General features: G+C 40.4%; 2 protein-coding genes across 2 annotated transcripts; both read left to right on the top strand.

The window, feature by feature from the left end:
* The first annotated feature begins 110 nt into the window (after nucleotides 1-110).
* LOC115130799 (alcohol dehydrogenase class-3) lies at nucleotides 111-8,821 on the top strand. Its single transcript, XM_029662252.2, has 9 exons — nucleotides 111-217; nucleotides 2,238-2,339; nucleotides 2,971-3,112; nucleotides 5,005-5,092; nucleotides 5,863-6,082; nucleotides 6,374-6,634; nucleotides 8,005-8,140; nucleotides 8,327-8,465; nucleotides 8,603-8,821. Exons 1-9 carry the CDS (start codon nucleotides 152-154, stop codon nucleotides 8,625-8,627), a joined length of 1,179 nt encoding a protein of 392 aa, XP_029518112.1. The 5' UTR covers nucleotides 111-151; the 3' UTR covers nucleotides 8,628-8,821.
* A 586-nt stretch (nucleotides 8,822-9,407) lies between these two features.
* On the top strand, nucleotides 9,408-16,333 carry eif4ea (eukaryotic translation initiation factor 4ea). The gene is made up of 7 exons (XM_029662772.2): nucleotides 9,408-9,499; nucleotides 9,999-10,099; nucleotides 10,983-11,078; nucleotides 11,181-11,244; nucleotides 11,940-12,053; nucleotides 12,379-12,518; nucleotides 12,629-16,333. Exons 1-7 carry the CDS (start codon nucleotides 9,482-9,484, stop codon nucleotides 12,741-12,743), a joined length of 648 nt encoding a protein of 215 aa, XP_029518632.1. The 5' UTR covers nucleotides 9,408-9,481; the 3' UTR covers nucleotides 12,744-16,333.
* The last annotated feature ends 2,236 nt before the right edge of the window (nucleotides 16,334-18,569 follow it).

Raw genomic sequence — 18,569 nt, 5'->3', positions numbered from 1 at the left:
GCTATGATTGGATAATATCCTCCAATAAATGTCAGGACCGTGTGCATTCACTGCATATGCGGTTGGCTGAGGATTTCATGGGTTTCCACAAATCATGGAACACATCGTCATGGACGCCAACACCTATCCTGATTGGTCGAGACGGTAGTTCATGAACTGCCACTGCAACCACCCCTTTCTCTCGTGCGGAAGAAAGAACATGGAGGCGGCTGGGAAGGTAAGCTCAAAGTACATGAAAAATCAACATTGTATACGTTTACATTTTGCGCTTTTAAAATGTGCAATGTTAACATTTTTGCCGTTGAAACGACATTAAAGCGTGTATTTTGTTCGCAAAGACAGATTTTGAATGGACGTTGACCTGGCCGTAGAAGTTCCACGTATAGTCAGCGAGAGATTCCAATAAACAGTGTAACGTTAGTCTTTCATTTTAAGCGGATGTGAATCAAGTTAAACTACCGTTATGCAATTCGAGGGGTCATGGGTTTAGAATTAATCTAGGTAGGCAATAGCCGACCTAACTCCACTATTTACGATGGAGTTGTGTGCGGACTGGAGCTCCGATGTCACATACAATTAAGTTATGAAAAACTTGATTTCAGCACCCGAAGATAGCCCGGAATTGAACCATAATATGGATTTACAGTAAAGTTCAATATGACGATTCACGTCTCCAACTCGGTCATCAAGTTTTCTGAAGACAAAACAGTGGTATGCCCAACAACGACGAGACAGTAGGTGGAGAGCCCTGGCAGAGTAATGGGAGCAAAGAAGCTCTACCTAAAAAAATTAAAAAAGACTTCAGGAGACAGCAGAAAGAACACGCTTCATCGACAGGTTGCAGTGGAGAGGGTCAAAAGCTTCAAGTTCATCGGTGTGCACATCACTGACAACCTGAAATGGTCCCTTCACACATACAGTGTGTGGAGAAGGCACAACCGCGCCTCTCCGACCTCAGAAGGCTGAAGAAATTTGGCTTGGCCCCCAAGACCCTCACAAGCTTCTACAAATGCACCATTGAGAGCAATTTGTCGGGCTGTATCACCGCCTGGTATGGCAACCACACTGTCAGCTACGCACACTGCCTTCCCTCCAGGATATCTACAGCACCTGATGTCACAGGAAGGCCAATAAGCTCGTTACGTCAGCCACCCTAGCCACGGCCTGTTCACCCTGCTATCATCTAGAAGGCCGAGACAGTGCTGGGGCTGAGAGACTGGAAAAACGGCTTCTTTCTCCAGTAAATATTCACCACTAGCCGCCCAGTACTCTGCCCTGAACTTAATCACTGTTACTAGCCGGCTACCACCCAACACCTTAGCATGCTGTCCTATGTACATAGCAGAGGGGGCAGGTGGGAGGAGCTGTAGGAGGAAGGGCTAATTGTAATGGCTGGAATGAAATCAACAGAATGGTACTAATTAAAACACATCACCCACATGGAAATGGATTCCATTCCAGCCATTACAATGTGCCTGTCTTCTTATAGCTCCTCCCACCGGCCTCCTCTGGTACATAGACAAACACGGGTCACTTTTTAATAATGTTTACATACTGTTTCACCCACTTTTATATGTATACATGGTAAGAAATTCCACATGAACTTTTAACATGGCACACCTGTTAATTGAAATGCATTCCAGGTGACTACCTCATGTAGCTGGTTGAGAGAATGCCAAGAGTGTGCAAAGCTGTCAAGGCAAAGGGTGGCTACTTTGAGAAATCTTAAATATAAAGTATATTTTAATAGGTTATGGCCTAATGATTTTATTTCAATTGACTGATTTCCTTATATGAACTGTAACTCAGTAAAACCAATGAAATTGTTCCTTGTTGCATTTATATTGTTGTTCAGTATACTACAATTTATTATGGGTATTTTTGGGACCATAACTAAAATAGAGTGTAGTAGAGACCACATTGCTTTTTGCTTCTCAGGACGGTAACATCAGCTAGAATCACAAACTGTTCATTGCTGTTTCAAGTTGTCTCATGTTTGAACCAGTCCCCTCCAGATTAAACTAGAGATTGTATACTGGCTTTAGTAGACCTGGCTCTAGACTACAGATTAAAGTCCATCCAACTGCTAAGAGGCCCAGTCACTGCACATTCCATCTTCTATCACTGACCGCCCTCCTTTCTTCAACTGCACTCACCATAGACCCCAATCAATCTTCCAAATTCATATTTTCTGTGTATGAAGTTGACTGTTGACACATTGAGCTTCTCTCTTCCAGGTGATCAAGTGCAAGGCAGCAGTAGCTTGGGAGGCTGGGAAACCTCTGTCCATTGAGGAGGTGGAGGTGGCCCCACCGAAGGCCAATGAAGTGCGCATCAAGGTAACCCTTCCCTTTGCCAAAAATGTCTAAGACTAATGCACCTGTATTGTACCTGCATTACATGTCCAGCAACAACATAACCAACAACCTCATCCTGCAGTAGACTGCTGGATCTTTGGTTTGTGTGTGTGATACAATATATATTCCTAGAACCATGTCAGTGAGCACTCGCTCTGTAAAACATAACATACTGTTTGATGCAGGCCGCTCTTCGACAGGGATGAACTGTTCAGCAGCTGGAATACCGTGGGGAGCTTCTTGTGTTTCCCTGTCTCCCCGCCCAAATAGATTCAGTTAGCCAGCTGTGAGGAAGTCATCTTTGAAATATGTTCAACAGGGCCTATCTGGCCCAGTGTTTAGACTAGAGAGCGTCATTTATGGTATACTCTATAAGCATTTTACCACATTCCTCTACTAGCTAGCTGCCTGTCTTGCACCATTTAGACAACCATGTGATAGTTTCTATGATCAACATAGCAGGTGCAGTTGTTGGTATTGTACTGTAGGGAATAGTCCTGGTGGGTTGAGATGTGGTTCAACAATTAGGGATGTTTTAGGCTAGTTGGCACACGTGCTTCATAGCCTACTGCGTGTGATGGATAAATTAACTAATGGCAATGTTGTCTTTCAGGTCTTTGCGACAGGTGTTTGTCACACAGATGCCTTCACCTTGAGTGGCAGCGACCCTGAGGGACTTTTCCCTGTCATCCTGGGTCATGAGGGTGCCGGGACAGTCGAAAGCGTAGGAGAGGGAGTCACCAAGTTCAAACCAGGTGAGGGACTGCGAATATCAACAAATGTATTATCCCTAAAACAGCGGTTAGAGCATTAGACCAGTAACCGAAAGGTCGCTGGTTCAAATTCCCGAGCCGACAAGGTGAAAAATCTGTCTGTGTACTTGAGAAAGACACTTAACCCTAATTTGCACCAGGGGCGCCGTACTACTATGGCTGACCCTGTCAACAACACATTTCACTGCATCTATAGTGTGTTCATACCCCTTGACTCGTTCCACATTTTGTTGTGTTACAGCCTGAATTAAAAATGGATTTAACGGACCCCCCTCATTTACATAAGTGTTCACACTCCTAAGTCTACATGTTAGATTCACCTTTTGCAGCAAATACAGATGTGAGTCTTTCTGGGTAAATCTCTAAAAGCTTTGCACACCTGGATTGTACAATATTTGTATATTATAAACATTTTTAAAAGTATTTTAAGCTCTGTCAAGTTGGTTGTTGATCATTGCTAGACAGCCATTTTCAAGTCTTGCTATAAATTTTCAAGCTGATTTAAGTCAAAAGTGTAACTTGTCCACTCAGGAACATTCAGTGTTGTCTTGGTAACAAACTCCATTTTATATTTGTCAGTGTGTTTTAAGGTCTTGTCCTGCTGAAAGGTGAATTTGTCTCCTAGTGTCTGTTGGAAAGAGTTGTTTTAGCATAAAGATAAACGGAATAGAGCTAAGCACAGGCAAAACCTGGCTTTATGCTAAAACAACTCCCTAGTACTTCGCCGATGACGAGCATACCCGTAATATGATGCAGCCACCACCATGCTTGAAAATATGAAGAGTGGTACTCTGCGATGTGTTGTCTTGGACTTGCCCCAAGTATAACGCTTTGTATTCAGAACAAATATTTATTTGCCACATTTTTGCAGTATTACTTTAGTGCCTTTTTTCAAACAGGATGCATGTTTTGGAATATATTTATTATGTACAAGGCTTCCTTTTCACTCTATTTAGATTAGTAGTGTGGAGTAACTGCAATGTTGTTGATCCATCCATAGGAGAAAACTATCATAGCCATTAAACTCTGTAACTGTTTTAAAGTCACCGTTGGCTTTCTGGTGAAATCCCTGAGCGGTTTCTTTCCTCTCCGGCAACTGTTAGGAAGGACGCCTGTATCTTTGTAGTGACTGGGTGTATAGATACACCATCTGAAGTGTAGTTAATAACTTAACCATGCTCAAAGGGATATTCAATGTCTCCTTTTAAAATGTTTACCCATCTACCAAAAAGTGCCCTTTGCGAGGCATTGGAAAACCTGGTCTTTGTGGCTGAATCTGTGTTTGAAATTCACTGCTCAACTGAGGGATTTTACAATTATCTGTATGTGTTGGGTACAGAGATGAGGTAGTCATTAAAAAATCTAGTTAAACAATATTATTGCACATACAGTGAGTCCATGCACCTTATTATGTGACTTGTTAAGCACATTTTTATTCCTGAACTTATTTAGGCCATAACTAAGGGTTGAATACTTATTGACTCAATACATTTCATCTTTTCATTTTTACTAGCTTGTAAACATGTCTAAAAACATATTTCCATTTTGACATGATGGGGTATTGTGTGTGTAGGCCAGTGACACAAAATCTACATGCATTTCCTTTTAAATTCAGGCTGTAACACAACAAAATGTGGAAAAAGTCAAGGGCTGCGAATACTTTCTGAAGGCTCTGTATCTGGTGTATGTGACAATGCATGTTATTTTATTTTAGGCCAGAACTAATATGCCAGAATCAACTAATACCAGGACTTGATCAGTTGAATCGGATGATCAGTCGAATCAGATGTTTAGGTACTGGGCTGGAAGGAAATTATGTTTGAATGAAATCGTCCTGAACTGTCTCCTTACTAAAAGTCATTTTTATCTCCTAGGTGACACAGTCATCCCATTGTATGTGCCGCAGTGTGGTGAGTGCAAATTCTGCAAAAACCCCAAGACCAACCTCTGCGGGAAGATCAGGTAACTAGAAGGGAATCTGGCCTGTCAATAGTGCAGGATGAGTCCATTATAGCTTGGAAGGTTGAGGTCAAGCTCATTCTATTTTCAAAGTCAGCCAGGTAGGCAGTGAAGTACTGAGCATATCTGTAATGACAGTTAGAATAATCTCAGATATAGTAGGACCGTATGCTACTCCAGTCTTGGGATTGAAATAGCTGCTGTGCGGGCGAAGAAGCAACCAGTGTTGCGAACACCAACATTGCAACTTAAACCAAATCAAGGCCAAATTCTGTCAGGCAGAGGTCTGAAATAGCCCCTGAAATAGTTGACAAAAATGTTTCACTCTGGGGTGGGGGGGGACATTGGGGAACATCCTGCGCACGTGCGTACACACCACGTCTATTTCTATGGGCACAAGCCCTGTTCATGACAAACAGTTTACACCCCTGTTGGAGAGGATTTTGCAGGTTTAAAGCTTGTTTCCTGCAATTCTATGTGTTTTGTCATGGGGGTGCAAAGAAAATGTTTTAAAGCAAAAAAAATACGTCTAATGTGATATTTGGGTGACAATTGCTACAATATCTGTGGGCTAAAAACCTAACTACAACAAGGTTAGCTGACATGGGCCAGTTGATCTGGACATTTCGGACAAGTTATAATTAGCACTCTAAGCTATGCAATGACTAACATGACAATATCAACAGATGATGTACTACCCAATTTCGAAAATTGCACCTTGTGCATTAAACTATTACAACTGGCTGTTACTGATAATCATTCGCCCCCTCCAGAATGACCCAGGGCCGGGGTCTGATGCCTGACAACACCTCGCGGTTCACCTGCAAGGGCAAGCAGCTGTTTCACTTCATGGGGACCAGCACCTTCTCTGAGTACACAGTGGTGGCCGACATATCGGTGGCCAAGGTGGATGAGAAGGCCCCCCTGGACAAGGTGTGCTTGCTGGGCTGCGGCATCTCCACGGGCTACGGAGCTGTCCTCAACACTGCCAAGGTTGGTGGGAGACACCAGGCTGCAAAACAAAGTACCTAGTCTAGAAGTGGAAAGCACAAGCGATGAGTTACAGCTTTGTGTGATTTGGTTGTATCACTTTGTTTTCTATCCTCTGTAAATTAACTTTCCACTCATGCAAATACTTAGTTAATATGTCCACTGGTTTCAAATTTAGGAAAGCAAATGAATAGGCAATGATCATAATAACACACATCTGACACTAAAATTGTATGACATTGTTTAACTGACAAAAGCCATTCTGTAACTCTTGCGTTCCCAACCCACCTCCAGGTTGAGCCTGGCTCGACTTGTGCCATTTTCGGCCTGGGCGCCATCGGCCTTGCCGTCATCATGGGCTGCAAGGTTGCTGGGGCGACCAGGATAATCGGCGTGGACATGAACCCAGACAAGTTTGACAAGGGCAAAGAGTTTGGGGCCACCGAGTTTGTGAACCCCAAGGACCACAGCAAGCCCATCCAGGAGGTGCTGGTGGAGATGACCGACGGGGGGGTGGACTACTCCTTTGAATGCATCGGCAACGTGGCTGTTATGGTAAGACTGTCCATTTAATAAAGTTAATAATGTCACATTAATAAATTATTTTGCTATCTCTCAATTCAATTATCTTATGTCTCTTCCTTCACCAGAGAATAGTTTTTTCTAACGATATGAACAGAAAATATTTTATATGGAACAATAAAACAGAATATTTTTATAAAATATATTACTGATTTCAAAAGGGTGGGCTTAAACTGACTAATTTAAAAGCCCTGGATGTGACCTTGAGGGTGTCCTGGATACAGAAACGATATTCCAATCCAAACTGGATTTCAGCTAAATTAACTAAATGCGACAATCTGATTTTGACAACCTCCTACCTTTTCTTAAACATTTCTCTACCAAAACAACAGTATTTTTTTTTAGCAGTGCATCTCCATTCCTCCAGGAGGCAATACAAGCATGGTTATAGTTACAATTCTATCTACTTGAAAACCCTGAGGAAATTCTTCAGCAACTTATTTGGTACAACACAAATATTGAAATTGATGGACAACCACTTTGTTGGCATCCTTTTATTGAAAAACACATTTATTTTCTAAATGACATTGTGGACAAGGATGGAACGTTGCTTGATTTTGGAACATTGTGTCGAACCTATGTGGATATTTAAACAAGTCATATATGCTGAGTTGGTGTCTGCTATACCCCCCACATGGAAGGTTAAGGTGAAGATAGAAAAGCACAACATAACTGTGTGCTGTCCTTGCTACAGGTTCAAGGCTGGCTTTCCCATCACTCCATCAAGCAACATATTAACCCTCAGCTTATCATCTTTGGTGACCTCAATGTCCATAGGTATTCAATTAACAACACCATATTTTCTGCTAGGTAAAATATTAATATCCAAAACACCCAACCTTTTTAAACAATTTGTTAAGACACAGATTCATCCTTGAATGTACAATTTACTATTAGAAATCAGAAAATTCAACAGCATCAAAGAAAGTGGGAGTGTTGGTTAACTCTTTAGGCATATTTATTTGACTAAGTTGACTAGAGTTCTATTGAACAATGTTAATTAAAGCAAATATACTGTGTAATTATAGGGCAAAAGTTTCCATATGCCATGGAATGTAAGCTAACAATAATTTGTCCTCATTTCTTTTTGTATTAGGCTACACCATGGCATTGTTGTATTGTGTCTGTCTATTGTTATGTACATTGTCCTCAGTTCTTATGGTTGTCTAACAAAATAAAGACACTCTCCAACACTATGGAAGGTGTTATACTCTTCACCACCAGAGGTCACTGTAGGGGATACTTCAGGCTTGGACCACAACCGCAAAATACATGTCACTTTGCTAAGCAGATGAGTATTTAGGGAATCCAATCTTCTGATGATGGTCAATTGGTTGTTTCAGAGGGCAGCTCTGGAGGCGTGCCACAAAGGCTGGGGCGAGAGCATCATCATCGGGGTGGCCGGCGCAGGGAAGGAGATCTCCACACGTCCGTTCCAGCTGGTTACCGGCCGTGTGTGGAGGGGCACAGCATTTGGAGGTTAATGTCGTGGATGATTTTCATAAGGAACCTTGCCTTTTTTGATGTAAATGTATTTTACTCTGTAAAGTCACCTATGTTTTGGATAAATGTGTAGTTATGAGACTTTTTTTTTATGGAAGTATGATAATGCAGTAAGGTAATGCATAGATTCCTCCATTATGTTTTCCTGTTCCTTTGTCCCAGGCTGGAAGAGTGTGGATAGCGTCCCCAAACTAGTGACTGACTACATGAACAAGAAGCTGAAGGTGGATGAGTTTGTAACCCACACCTTGCCCTTTGACCAGATCAATGAGGCCTTTGACCTCATGCATGCAGGAAAGAGGTAAATAGATCAGGTGTTGCATCATATTACATCCGTGTGATGTTAGTTTATAAAAAAATATATACTTCCAACACAAAATATATTAAAGGCTTTTAAATCTGTATGCTAATCACTGTATTTTAATGTGTCCTTTACAGTATCCGTACCGTCTTGAAGTTCTGAAGTGCCTCCCTGCCATGTTGAGCATCACATTCACCTTCAGGCCTTTATAAAACAATCACCTTTCATACACTGTAGCACTTAACCCTGTGCACTTAATGTCATTCAACTTTCAGAATTAGCTCTCCAGTCCAGTTGCGTACATATGTAGCTCTGTCCATGTCAATTAGGATCAATAAAACATTTCAAAAAAGCAATAGTCCTCTCTTGTGTTTTCTTTACAGTTTTTGAAATGAAATGTGCCATAGGTACCGGCTATACTTTTGAAAAAATGTTTTTTTTCTGGATGACTCAAATTGTCCAAAGGACTTTCCAGACTAAAGCTCAACCATTTAATCCTATTGAAGTCTGACAATCATCCAGAGCTCCACAACCAAATGGTTTACTTATGCAACATTGATTTGAATGATCATGGATGCATCATTGAAAGGGACTTAACAGGTAAAATATGATGGAGCAAAACAACTTAGGCATTATTTTGAGCAGAGTATTGGCATGTTTTGATATTGACAGATGCAGTAAGATTGTCACCCTGGTATCAAAGCATATGAAAATGCATGCACTGATTAATGAAGACTAAATAAAATGTCTGCATTGTGTACTGATGAAGTGGTAATAAAATAGGTGGCTAAACCCTAATGCCTTAAACTAGTGTAAAAATAAAACGATTCACAAATAGTGGTCATAGACTTAATTACTGTACTTTCCAAGTGCTCCAAGCAAATTTGAAGTTGGAAGAGCTCACATCTGTGAGCATGCGCAGTTAGGTTTACCATACTTGGTTGTCATGTTGGAAAGCGCAATCCAATCCGCTTTTATGTTTCACATTACAGAATTGTGAATCCGATAATCAGAAGATGGCGACAGCTGAGTCGGTGAGGGATTGCTTTAACTCTACATTTTGTAACATAATGGGCAGTTTTGGGTTACAGTTATACTAAAATATATAACGTGATATATTAGCTAGTGATGCAAATGTATGGTGGGTGTTGCTGCGAGTGCACGACCACCGCAAATGTGAGAATGATTGTTGGAATGTTCGACTCTTCGAGGGCTCCTAAGTGAACCACGAGCTGTCGCTAGCTAATCGATTGTGCATGCTGGAGTTGGGGATATAGCAAGTTACAAGACGTCTCAATGTTAGTCACTATACCTTCATAAGTATTGAAGGTTAAAAATATCCATGCCCAGCAGTGTCAACCGTTAACAGTACTAGTAACAGGCATGATCGCCACCGCCCCTTCAAGAAAGGTGGCTAGCGAGTTGACCTTCTTGGTGCGTTCCAGGGATAAGTTGCACCAGTTGGGCGTAAAAATGTAAATGGTTATCTCAAATGCTAGGTCGCTTTTTGAGATCTCTTCCCTATCTCTCCAGGAATCAAGTTTGAATCCCCCTAATTCCGAGGCGAAAAAAAGTGAAACTGGTCAAGAAGTTGTCAATCCTGAAGATTACATCAAACATCCACTACAAAATAGGTAAGTACTATAGCTGCTTAACCTAGCTAGTTCCACATGAAAATACACAACTAACTATATCCATTGGGATATCAGTATCCACTAGTGTTAATGCCTGACTATGGTTTATACCAGTCTTGTCATGCATGGGTTAAAATATTACAGGATGCACTGTATATCCCTAAAAGTGTACTGTGGCGCTTATCTGCACCATTATCCACAGACCACTTGCCCTGTTACCACAAGGTTGCTGGTTCAAGTACTGCTCATCTTATTATATGCCATTTAACAGACACTTTTATCCAAAGCGTCTTAGTCATGAGTGAATGCATTTTACATATGGGTGGCCCCAGCGGGAATCGAACCCACAACCTTTGGCATTGCAAGCGCCATGCTCTACCAGCCACACAGGACCAACATCTTCCCCCTCAATCATTACACAATGTGTAAGAAACGTACATAGTAAACTGAAAACTGTCTAGGTTGACGTGGAGTGTGTTTTGCCTGATGCATTGTCAATATACGCTTATAGGCTATAGACAGGTTGGTTGTTAAGCAACAAAACCGACGCATTTACAACTGTGGGGCAAAACTGACAGGGTTGGCTTAGAATGTTGACATGTAAACTATATTTAGTCTCCAAATGTTAATTGAAAATATAAATACATTTTCACAATGAGCTCTTGTCTTTCAAATACATCGTTGTTGGTTAGCTAGCTAGTGAATTCTTGCCATATTATCATTGCCATGAAATCAGTCAAATCACCTGTTAGATATCTGACCGTTCAGAATCATAACCAATCATGGCCTCCGGCCACATTGATGCTCACACATTATTTTTGTGACGTCAGCCAATCCATCTATAGTGTTGACACAAAATCGTTGAATTTGGTTTGCTATGCAGATGGGCTCTGTGGTTCTTTAAGAATGACAAAACGAAAACCTGGCAAGCAAACCTCCGTCTCATCTCCAAGTTTGACACAGTGGAAGACTTCTGGGCGTAAGTATTTTATTGTAGAAAGTCACCTGCAACATCTTACATATATTCAGACTCTGAGTGTCTTACTGCGTCACTACTGTGCCTGTCCTCCTGTTTTCCCAGTCTGTATAATCACATCCAACTATCAAGTAACTTGATCTCTGGCTGTGACTACTCACTTTTCAAGGTAAGGATGATTTCGCCCTATCTGTAATCTCACACATGCTCCTTTTTCTTCCATACCCATTTCTACATCCATAACAGCACATTTTTGTTGAGGTTGTGGCCAGTAGCAGCAACCGATGGAAATTGTCCATAAAACAATTATGTTAATTCACAAATTCAGTTGAGTTATTGACTTGCGCAGTGCCTTTTAGACAGAGGGCTACACTATGACAGGGAGTTGTCACATCTCCCAAGGTCTCGTTTCAGCCTGTGGCTTTAGCTTTCACTGCAAGGGTTATGACCCCACCCAAGGAGGTCAGTCTGCCCTAAATAGACCACTACTCAGAGTGTTAAACAGCCGTCATAATTCAATGTCATGATCTTATACTAGTATTGGTTGGCTGCTTTTCACGTCAGTCAGCTTTCATTTCCATTCCTTATGTCGAACTAGATTTCAGTTTTAGGTTTCATCTGTTCCTCTTAAGTAACAACCAAACGAACCGAGTTGTTCTTGGGTATATAACTTAATCCCTTTATCTGAAAACTAGTTTAATACAAAGCTCATCTATCATGTAGTATCAAGTTCTGCAAACAAAACAAGCAAATGTCGGGGCTCATCTTTGCAGACAAGCAACCCCTGACCTATAAAGGCAAAAAAAAGTAATGAATTGAACTTTGCCCTTTAACCCCTGAGCCTGGTCTGTTTTTGTGCTGCAGGATGGTATCGAGCCCATGTGGGAGGACGAGAGGAACAAGCGTGGTGGCAGGTGGCTCATCACACTTTCCAAACAGCAGCGCAGGGCCGACCTCGACCGCTTCTGGCTGGAAACGGTTAGTACCCCATCCCTACAGGTCTGATTACACGCACAAAGGGCATAACTACACAAAGATGTATTAACTATTTGTATGTAACCCTACTCTGTAAAAGTTGGTGTATTTATCTCATGTTAAGTGTGTGGGACATAACTCTGCTATCTAGTGGCCTGTCTCTCACACAGACACACACACACACACAATATATATTCACACAGCCTTTTTCCCAGAAGTACACATCTACAAGTGCATTACTTGGACATGCAATATGTGTCTCAGAAAGTTGATTATGTCTAGCTGTCATTAAAGTATTAAAACATCTGGCTGTCCATGTGCATTTCAGCTCCTGTGCCTAGTGGGCGAAGCCTTCGATGACCACAGTGATGATGTATGCGGGGCAGTAGTTAACATCCGAACGAAAGGAGACAAACTTGCGATATGGACAACAGACTACGAAAACAAGGATGCTATTACACACATAGGGTGAGCCGGCGTCGCCATACCATTTAGTTAGCCCTGAAAGATGTTGACCATCTCTTGTTTTTATCCATATCCAGATATTTTTACTAGACTGTATTTTCCCTCCTCTGTAGACAAGGGTGGAAGGAGAGGTTAGGCGTGCCACACAAGGTGATCATCGGATATCAATCACACGCGGACACTGCCACCAAGAGTGGTTCCACCACCAAGAACAAGTTTGTTGTCTAAGGAGTTTTTTTTTGTTGGTTGGTTGTTTTTCCTTTCCGTTTCCATGGCGTTTGTTGAAATGCTGTTGCGAAGTTTAATCTGCTACCCAATTGAAACCAAAGCTTCAACACACAATTGCCTTTATTCAAACAATTGCAATATGATTTCACGACAAAATGGTCTCATTCATATTTGCCCTGAAACAAACCTATACCTTCGATGAAGGTTGGGAATAACCATGAGAATTGAAATACCCCAAAAAATACCCCCCAAAAGTTATCCATGTTCTTTTTTTTATTCGCCATTTCCCTTTTCTTACTGAGGATATACTAGGAGGCTTTTTGTTGATATATTTTATGTTTAACAGCATCACACTCGTAGCTGCCAGGGATTTGTCTCCGTAAGCGTGTTTTCGGGACGCCTAATTCCAAACTGTAAAAAAAAATATATATAAAATATATATATATATTAGTACCAGTCAAAAGTTTGGACACACCTACTCATTCAAGGGTTTTTCAATATTTGTACAATTTTTTTACATTGTAAAATAATAGTGTAGATATCAACTATAAAATAACACATGGAATCATGTAGTAACCAAAAAAGTGTTAAACAAATGAAAATATATTTTATATTTAAGATTCTTCAAAGTAGCCACCCTTTGCCTTGATGACAGCTTTGCATACGCTTGGCATTCTCTCAACCAGCTTCATCTGGAATGCTTTTTTTCCATCTGGAATGCAGTCTTGAAGGAGTTCCCACAAATGCTGAGCACTATAATGCATTTTCAGAATGTAAAATTGCTTTCAGTGTAAACTTAAACAGCAAAAAACAAATAAGGATGTATAAAATATATGTTTTTTATTTATTTAATATAATCTATCAGTCATCAAAATAATTTCTGAACAGTCAGGAGAATAATAAAACATTCCCAACTCATCCCAAACCATCTCAATTGAGTTGAGGTCGGGTGATTGTGGAAGCCAGATCATCTGATGCAACACTCCATCACTCTCCTTGGTCAAATAGCCCTTACACAGCCTGGAGGTGTGTTGGGTCATTGTCCTGTTGAAAAACAAATGATAGTCCCACTAAGCGCAAACCAGATAGGATGGCGTATTGCTGCAGAATGTTGTCGTAGCCCTGCTGGTTAAGCGTGCCTTGAATTCTTAATAAATCACTGACTGTCACCAGCAAAGCACTGTCACACCACCTCGTCCATGCTTCACGGTGGGAACCACACAGGCAAAGATAATCTGTTCACCTATACTTTGTCTCACAAAGACACAGCGGTTGGATGCAAAAATCTCAAATTTGGACTCATCAGACGAAAGGACAGATTTCCACTGATCTAATGTTCCATTGCTTGTGTTTCTTGGCCTAAGCATGTCTGTTCTTCTGTTTGGCGAAGGCCTGATTCACACAGTCTCCTCTGAACAGTTGATGTTGAGATGTGTCTGTTACTTGAACTCTGTGAAGCATTTATTCGGGCAGCAATTTCTGAGGCTGTTAACTAAGGAACTTATCCTCTGCAGCAGAGGTAACTCTGGGTCTTCCTTTCCTGTGGCGGTCCTCATGAGAGCCAGTTTAATAATAGTGCTTGATGGTTTTTGCGACTGCACTTGAAGACACTTTCAAAGTTCTTGATATTTTCCGGATTGACTGACCTTCATGTCTTAAAGTAATGATGGACTGTCATTTCTCTTTGCTTATTTGAGCTTTTCTTGCCATAATATGGACTTGGTCTTTAACCAAATAGCCTTATCTTCTGTATACCACCCATACCTTGACACAACACAACTGATTGGCTCAAATGCATTAAGAAGGAAATTCTAGAAATGAACTTGAAATGCATTCCAGGTAACTACATCATGAAGCTGGTTGAGAGAATGCCATGAGTGTTTGAAGAATCTCAAATGTAAATTATATTTTTTGAGTTATTACATGATTGCATATGTTATTTCATAGTTTTTATGTCTTCACTATTATTCTACAATGTAGAAAATAGTAGAAATACAGAACCCCTGGAATGAGTAGGTGTGTCCAAACTTTAGACTGGTAGTGTATGTGTAAAATGTAGAGAGAGATCTACATTTTCGGGAATATAAACTTAAGTAGCAATATAATATCATCTTTGAGAACTAACAATTATCAAAATAAACCCTGAACAGTCAGGGGAATTTAAAATTCCCAAAACAATTGATCAGTATTTAAGTTGGATGACATCAGATGTCATAAGGTGAATGCACCAATTTGTAAGTCGCTCTGGATAAGAGCGTCTGCTAAATGACTTAAATGTAAATGTAAGTTTGAGCAGAATAAGACAGTATTAGCCAAGGCAAAATGCATAGAATTGCAGTTTGTTCTTTAACTGCTAAATGTTCTCTCAGGTCCATCGCAAAATGTTTAGAATTGGAAGAAATTAACTTGTAAATATTAAAATGTAAATAAAAAAACATCAATATTGGGGGCCTAAAATGTGTTTACTAAATTCAGCAGCACTGACCACGCCCCCTTTCCAAGCCCACCACCTAAGCTCCTTTTTGATCCCAAAAAACACAGCCAGGGTTATCTTTTTGCCAAATGTAGTTTGTTTTACCAGATCTAAAGAAGTGCTGTAGTTTCCTCCATTGAATCTCAGTTCATTATTTTCAATTGGTTTAGCCTTAAAGTGGTGAAAGTTGACCGATACTATAGTTTTGCTTTCAGTAAAATGTTCACAACTTTTGGTATTGCAGATCTATTTAGTGTTATTTTTATTTCTCTCACAATATTGTATTCTTCATGTAAACCTGTATTGTTTTTAAAAAACATTTTCTAAGCGCATCAAGATGCTTTAATAAAGTGTATGTAAAACTGTACTTGTATTCATTGGAGGTGTATTAGGTGTAACTGAATGCCTTGCTTTGGCACCTTGTCCTGCTCCTATGAACATGGTACAAAAGATGACTGTAAATAAATGTAAACTATGTTGTCTTGATGCTGGAAATTGAGAGAGAGTATTCTGTTTAAATGGATGTTGATGCCTGTAGTCTTGTTCAAAACTACTGTTTCAGAGAAGCTTTCTTCATCTGTATCAAGTCCCACCAGACTCATTCACAGTGCAATTGTATGCCTAAAAAGGTGATAAAGGTATTTGATTTATTTTCCACGAGCCATTCAAAAGAGCACATCAAGATAAACCTCTTAATGATGCACTCCATGACTCCATAAATGACTCCATAAACAAATGTTTAACATGTCATTTGAATTCGAATCGTAACAAATCACCCAAATATATATTTTTTGAAGGGTGTAATATAAGATATCGATGACTTGGTGCACAATTTGACATACTACACAAAAAACAGGGACCATTTTTAGCACCTGACCACCACTTTCAAAACTACTGTCTGGCTGAATTTATACTGAAGTTTCAGAGTGCGTTGTTCATTCTCATTTTCATGCAATTATTCTAAAATCCGCAAAAGGAAAATGTGGATTTTCCCACCAGTGGTGTTTCTACAAAACAGACTTGCTGTGGATAAAAGTCTGCGTGATGATGTAGTGCACACAAAATGTACTATTTTGCTTAAGTTTTCATTTACCAAATAAAAATCTGCTGCTCCTTTCTGATGTGTGGATGTAATGCAATACCTGAGATTTCTTGGTAGCCCTGATGAACACCTATAATTAATGACAAGCCATTTCCTTCCACAAAACATGTCATTAATCATTTCTGATATCTGACCAATTGAGAACAGACCAGAAGAGCGAATATGGTGTTAATCCGTGTGAACTTGTTTAATAAAGCAACCTTTTATGTACGTTTAACTGTAACCACCCGAAGTCATCCAGCTAGTTTTAAGTTTTCCCTTTTGTTTGCAGATTAGCCAATAGTGTATGAAATATAGACTATGAAACATTCAGAATCTTTGAAATGTAATCCACATGCTGCCCAATTATGATACTTGTTTCACTCATTTATCTTTTGACCAATCAGATCAGTTCTGAAAAATATCTGTCAAAATACCAATTAGTGGAAAAAAATCTGACTTTGGCTACCTGTGTAAACGCAGGCTTAGATCTGGATGTTGTGTGGCCATGCATTACACTTTTTTAAACAGTGATTTGGGATCCATCACACATTTCTGGGCTTGCATGTAATGCCGGGTGGACACGACACGACTTTCAAAGTCCTAACATCGCTGAGCATCTCACATTAAACGACCGTCTTTCCTGTAGTTTTTTTTCTTGCCAACGCAGTGGTGTGTGCACTTAACAATCTGGCACAGACAGGATGTCACACACTATAAGATTCTTGATTGATTGTGAGGATTCCCGATACCTCGCTGACTTGTGAAAACAGTGATGCTCCTCAGTCAGACATTCACACTTGGCATACAGACTTGAAATATCTAGCCAACATTTTGAATTGAATAACATTGCTTGTGAACTTCATAGCTGTAACATTTTGACGCTTTGGGTAAAGGCAAGTACAAACGCGTAGTCATAGTTTGAGAGTACACCAGGCGTGGGCAAATGGCGGCCTGCGGACGCAGTCGAGGTCTCAACTTACTGTTGTGAGTTAGAGCAGTAGACGGTGCAATTTTGAAATGTGGTTGTGCATCAGCAGTTTTTCTCTTGTCAGTCACTGACAGTCACTCAATTAGCCCATGTTAGCTAAAAACGTTTTTAGGAGATTGGTAAATTAGTCTAGCGGCCAGCTATCAAAACTTGTAGGCCTAATCATTGTCAAATTACCGACTGGGGGGTTCCCCATTGATTTTGTTAGTCACTCTCACTCAGATATCATATAAACAATGTGTATAATTGCAGGAAATTAGCTTTAAAACAACTAATTGGAGGGAGTTGAAAGTCTGTGTTGCCCAGCAACAGCCCCAAAACATCACTGCTCTAGAGGAGATCTGTATGGAGGAATGGGTCAAAATACCAGCAACAGTGTGTGAAAACCTTGTGAAGACTTACAGAAAACGTTTGACCTCTGTCATTGCCAACAAAGGGTATATAACAAAGTATTGAGATAAACTTTTGTTATTGACCAAATACTTATTTTCCACCATAATTTGCAAATAAATTCATTAAAAATCCTACAATGTGATTTTCAGGATTTTTTTTCTCATTTTGTCTGTCATAGTTGAAGTGTACCTATGATGAAAATGACAGGCCTCTCTCATCTTTTTAAGTGGGAGAACTTGCACAATTGGTGGCTGACTATATACTTTTTTGCCCCACTGTATCTGATGCTGTCTGGCCAAAAAAGAGTATAACATGCCATACTCCTTTTGGCCAGACAGCATCAAACCCATTGGCTACACATACATGTCCTCTGCCTCGATAACGATGGTAGTATTATCAGCAGCACCTGTCTTTTAATAAAGAAATGTATATTGTATCCCCCTAGATTCTAAGGGCCCGGGGTTGGGTTTCTACTAAGCTAGTCTCTTCGAGATCCCTAATATGGATAAGCCTGGGGAAGTTCATGGCAGAAAAATAGATAAATAGGGATGGAGACCCTGTGTAAATTGGTGACGTCTCATTACATGTCAAACCTATCAAATGCCTTGATTGAGCGGAGCTCCATTAGTGCTCAGCAGATTAGTATCGTAGGTGCAACATTGTACCGGTATGTCGATTTTGTGTATATAGCGCACTTCTGACAACAATTACTTTTTCTCCCCCAAGGTTTTGCCTCCAGGTTTTCTTCGATTCTCTGCAATGTTGCAAACTAGCATACAGAACAACTTTCTGCAAAATGTGTCCTTCCCAGTCTGAACACAGTGACAAAAATACACGTAGCACCAATGGACATGTTCCCCAAGAGTTGTATTTCATTTAGCACCCCTG

Source organism: Oncorhynchus nerka, linkage group LG6 (assembly GCF_034236695.1).
Source record: "Oncorhynchus nerka isolate Pitt River linkage group LG6, Oner_Uvic_2.0, whole genome shotgun sequence".
Classification (NCBI taxonomy): Eukaryota; Metazoa; Chordata; class Actinopteri; order Salmoniformes; family Salmonidae; genus Oncorhynchus; species Oncorhynchus nerka.
The sequence above is the reverse complement of the archived record's forward strand: the minus strand, read 5'-3'. Positions and strand labels throughout refer to the sequence as shown.

What these genes read in the sequence shown, in the direction of transcription:
- LOC115130799 (XM_029662252.2), top strand. Translation starts at nt 152, where the DNA reads ATGAACTGCCACTGCAACCACCCCTTTCTCTCGTGCGGAAGAAAGAAC. An exon ending in AACCTCTGCGGGAAGATCAG is followed by an intron (nt 5,093 to 5,862) that starts GTAACTAGAAGG and finishes CGCCCCCTCCAG; the next exon opens with AATGACCCAGGGCCGGGGTC. An exon ending in GAGGGGCACAGCATTTGGAG is followed by an intron (nt 8,141 to 8,326) that starts GTTAATGTCGTG and finishes CCTTTGTCCCAG; the next exon opens with GCTGGAAGAGTGTGGATAGC.
- eif4ea (XM_029662772.2), top strand. An exon ending in AAACATCCACTACAAAATAG is followed by an intron (nt 10,100 to 10,982) that starts GTAAGTACTATA and finishes TTTGCTATGCAG; the next exon opens with ATGGGCTCTGTGGTTCTTTA. An exon ending in ACCGCTTCTGGCTGGAAACG is followed by an intron (nt 12,054 to 12,378) that starts GTTAGTACCCCA and finishes TGTGCATTTCAG; the next exon opens with CTCCTGTGCCTAGTGGGCGA.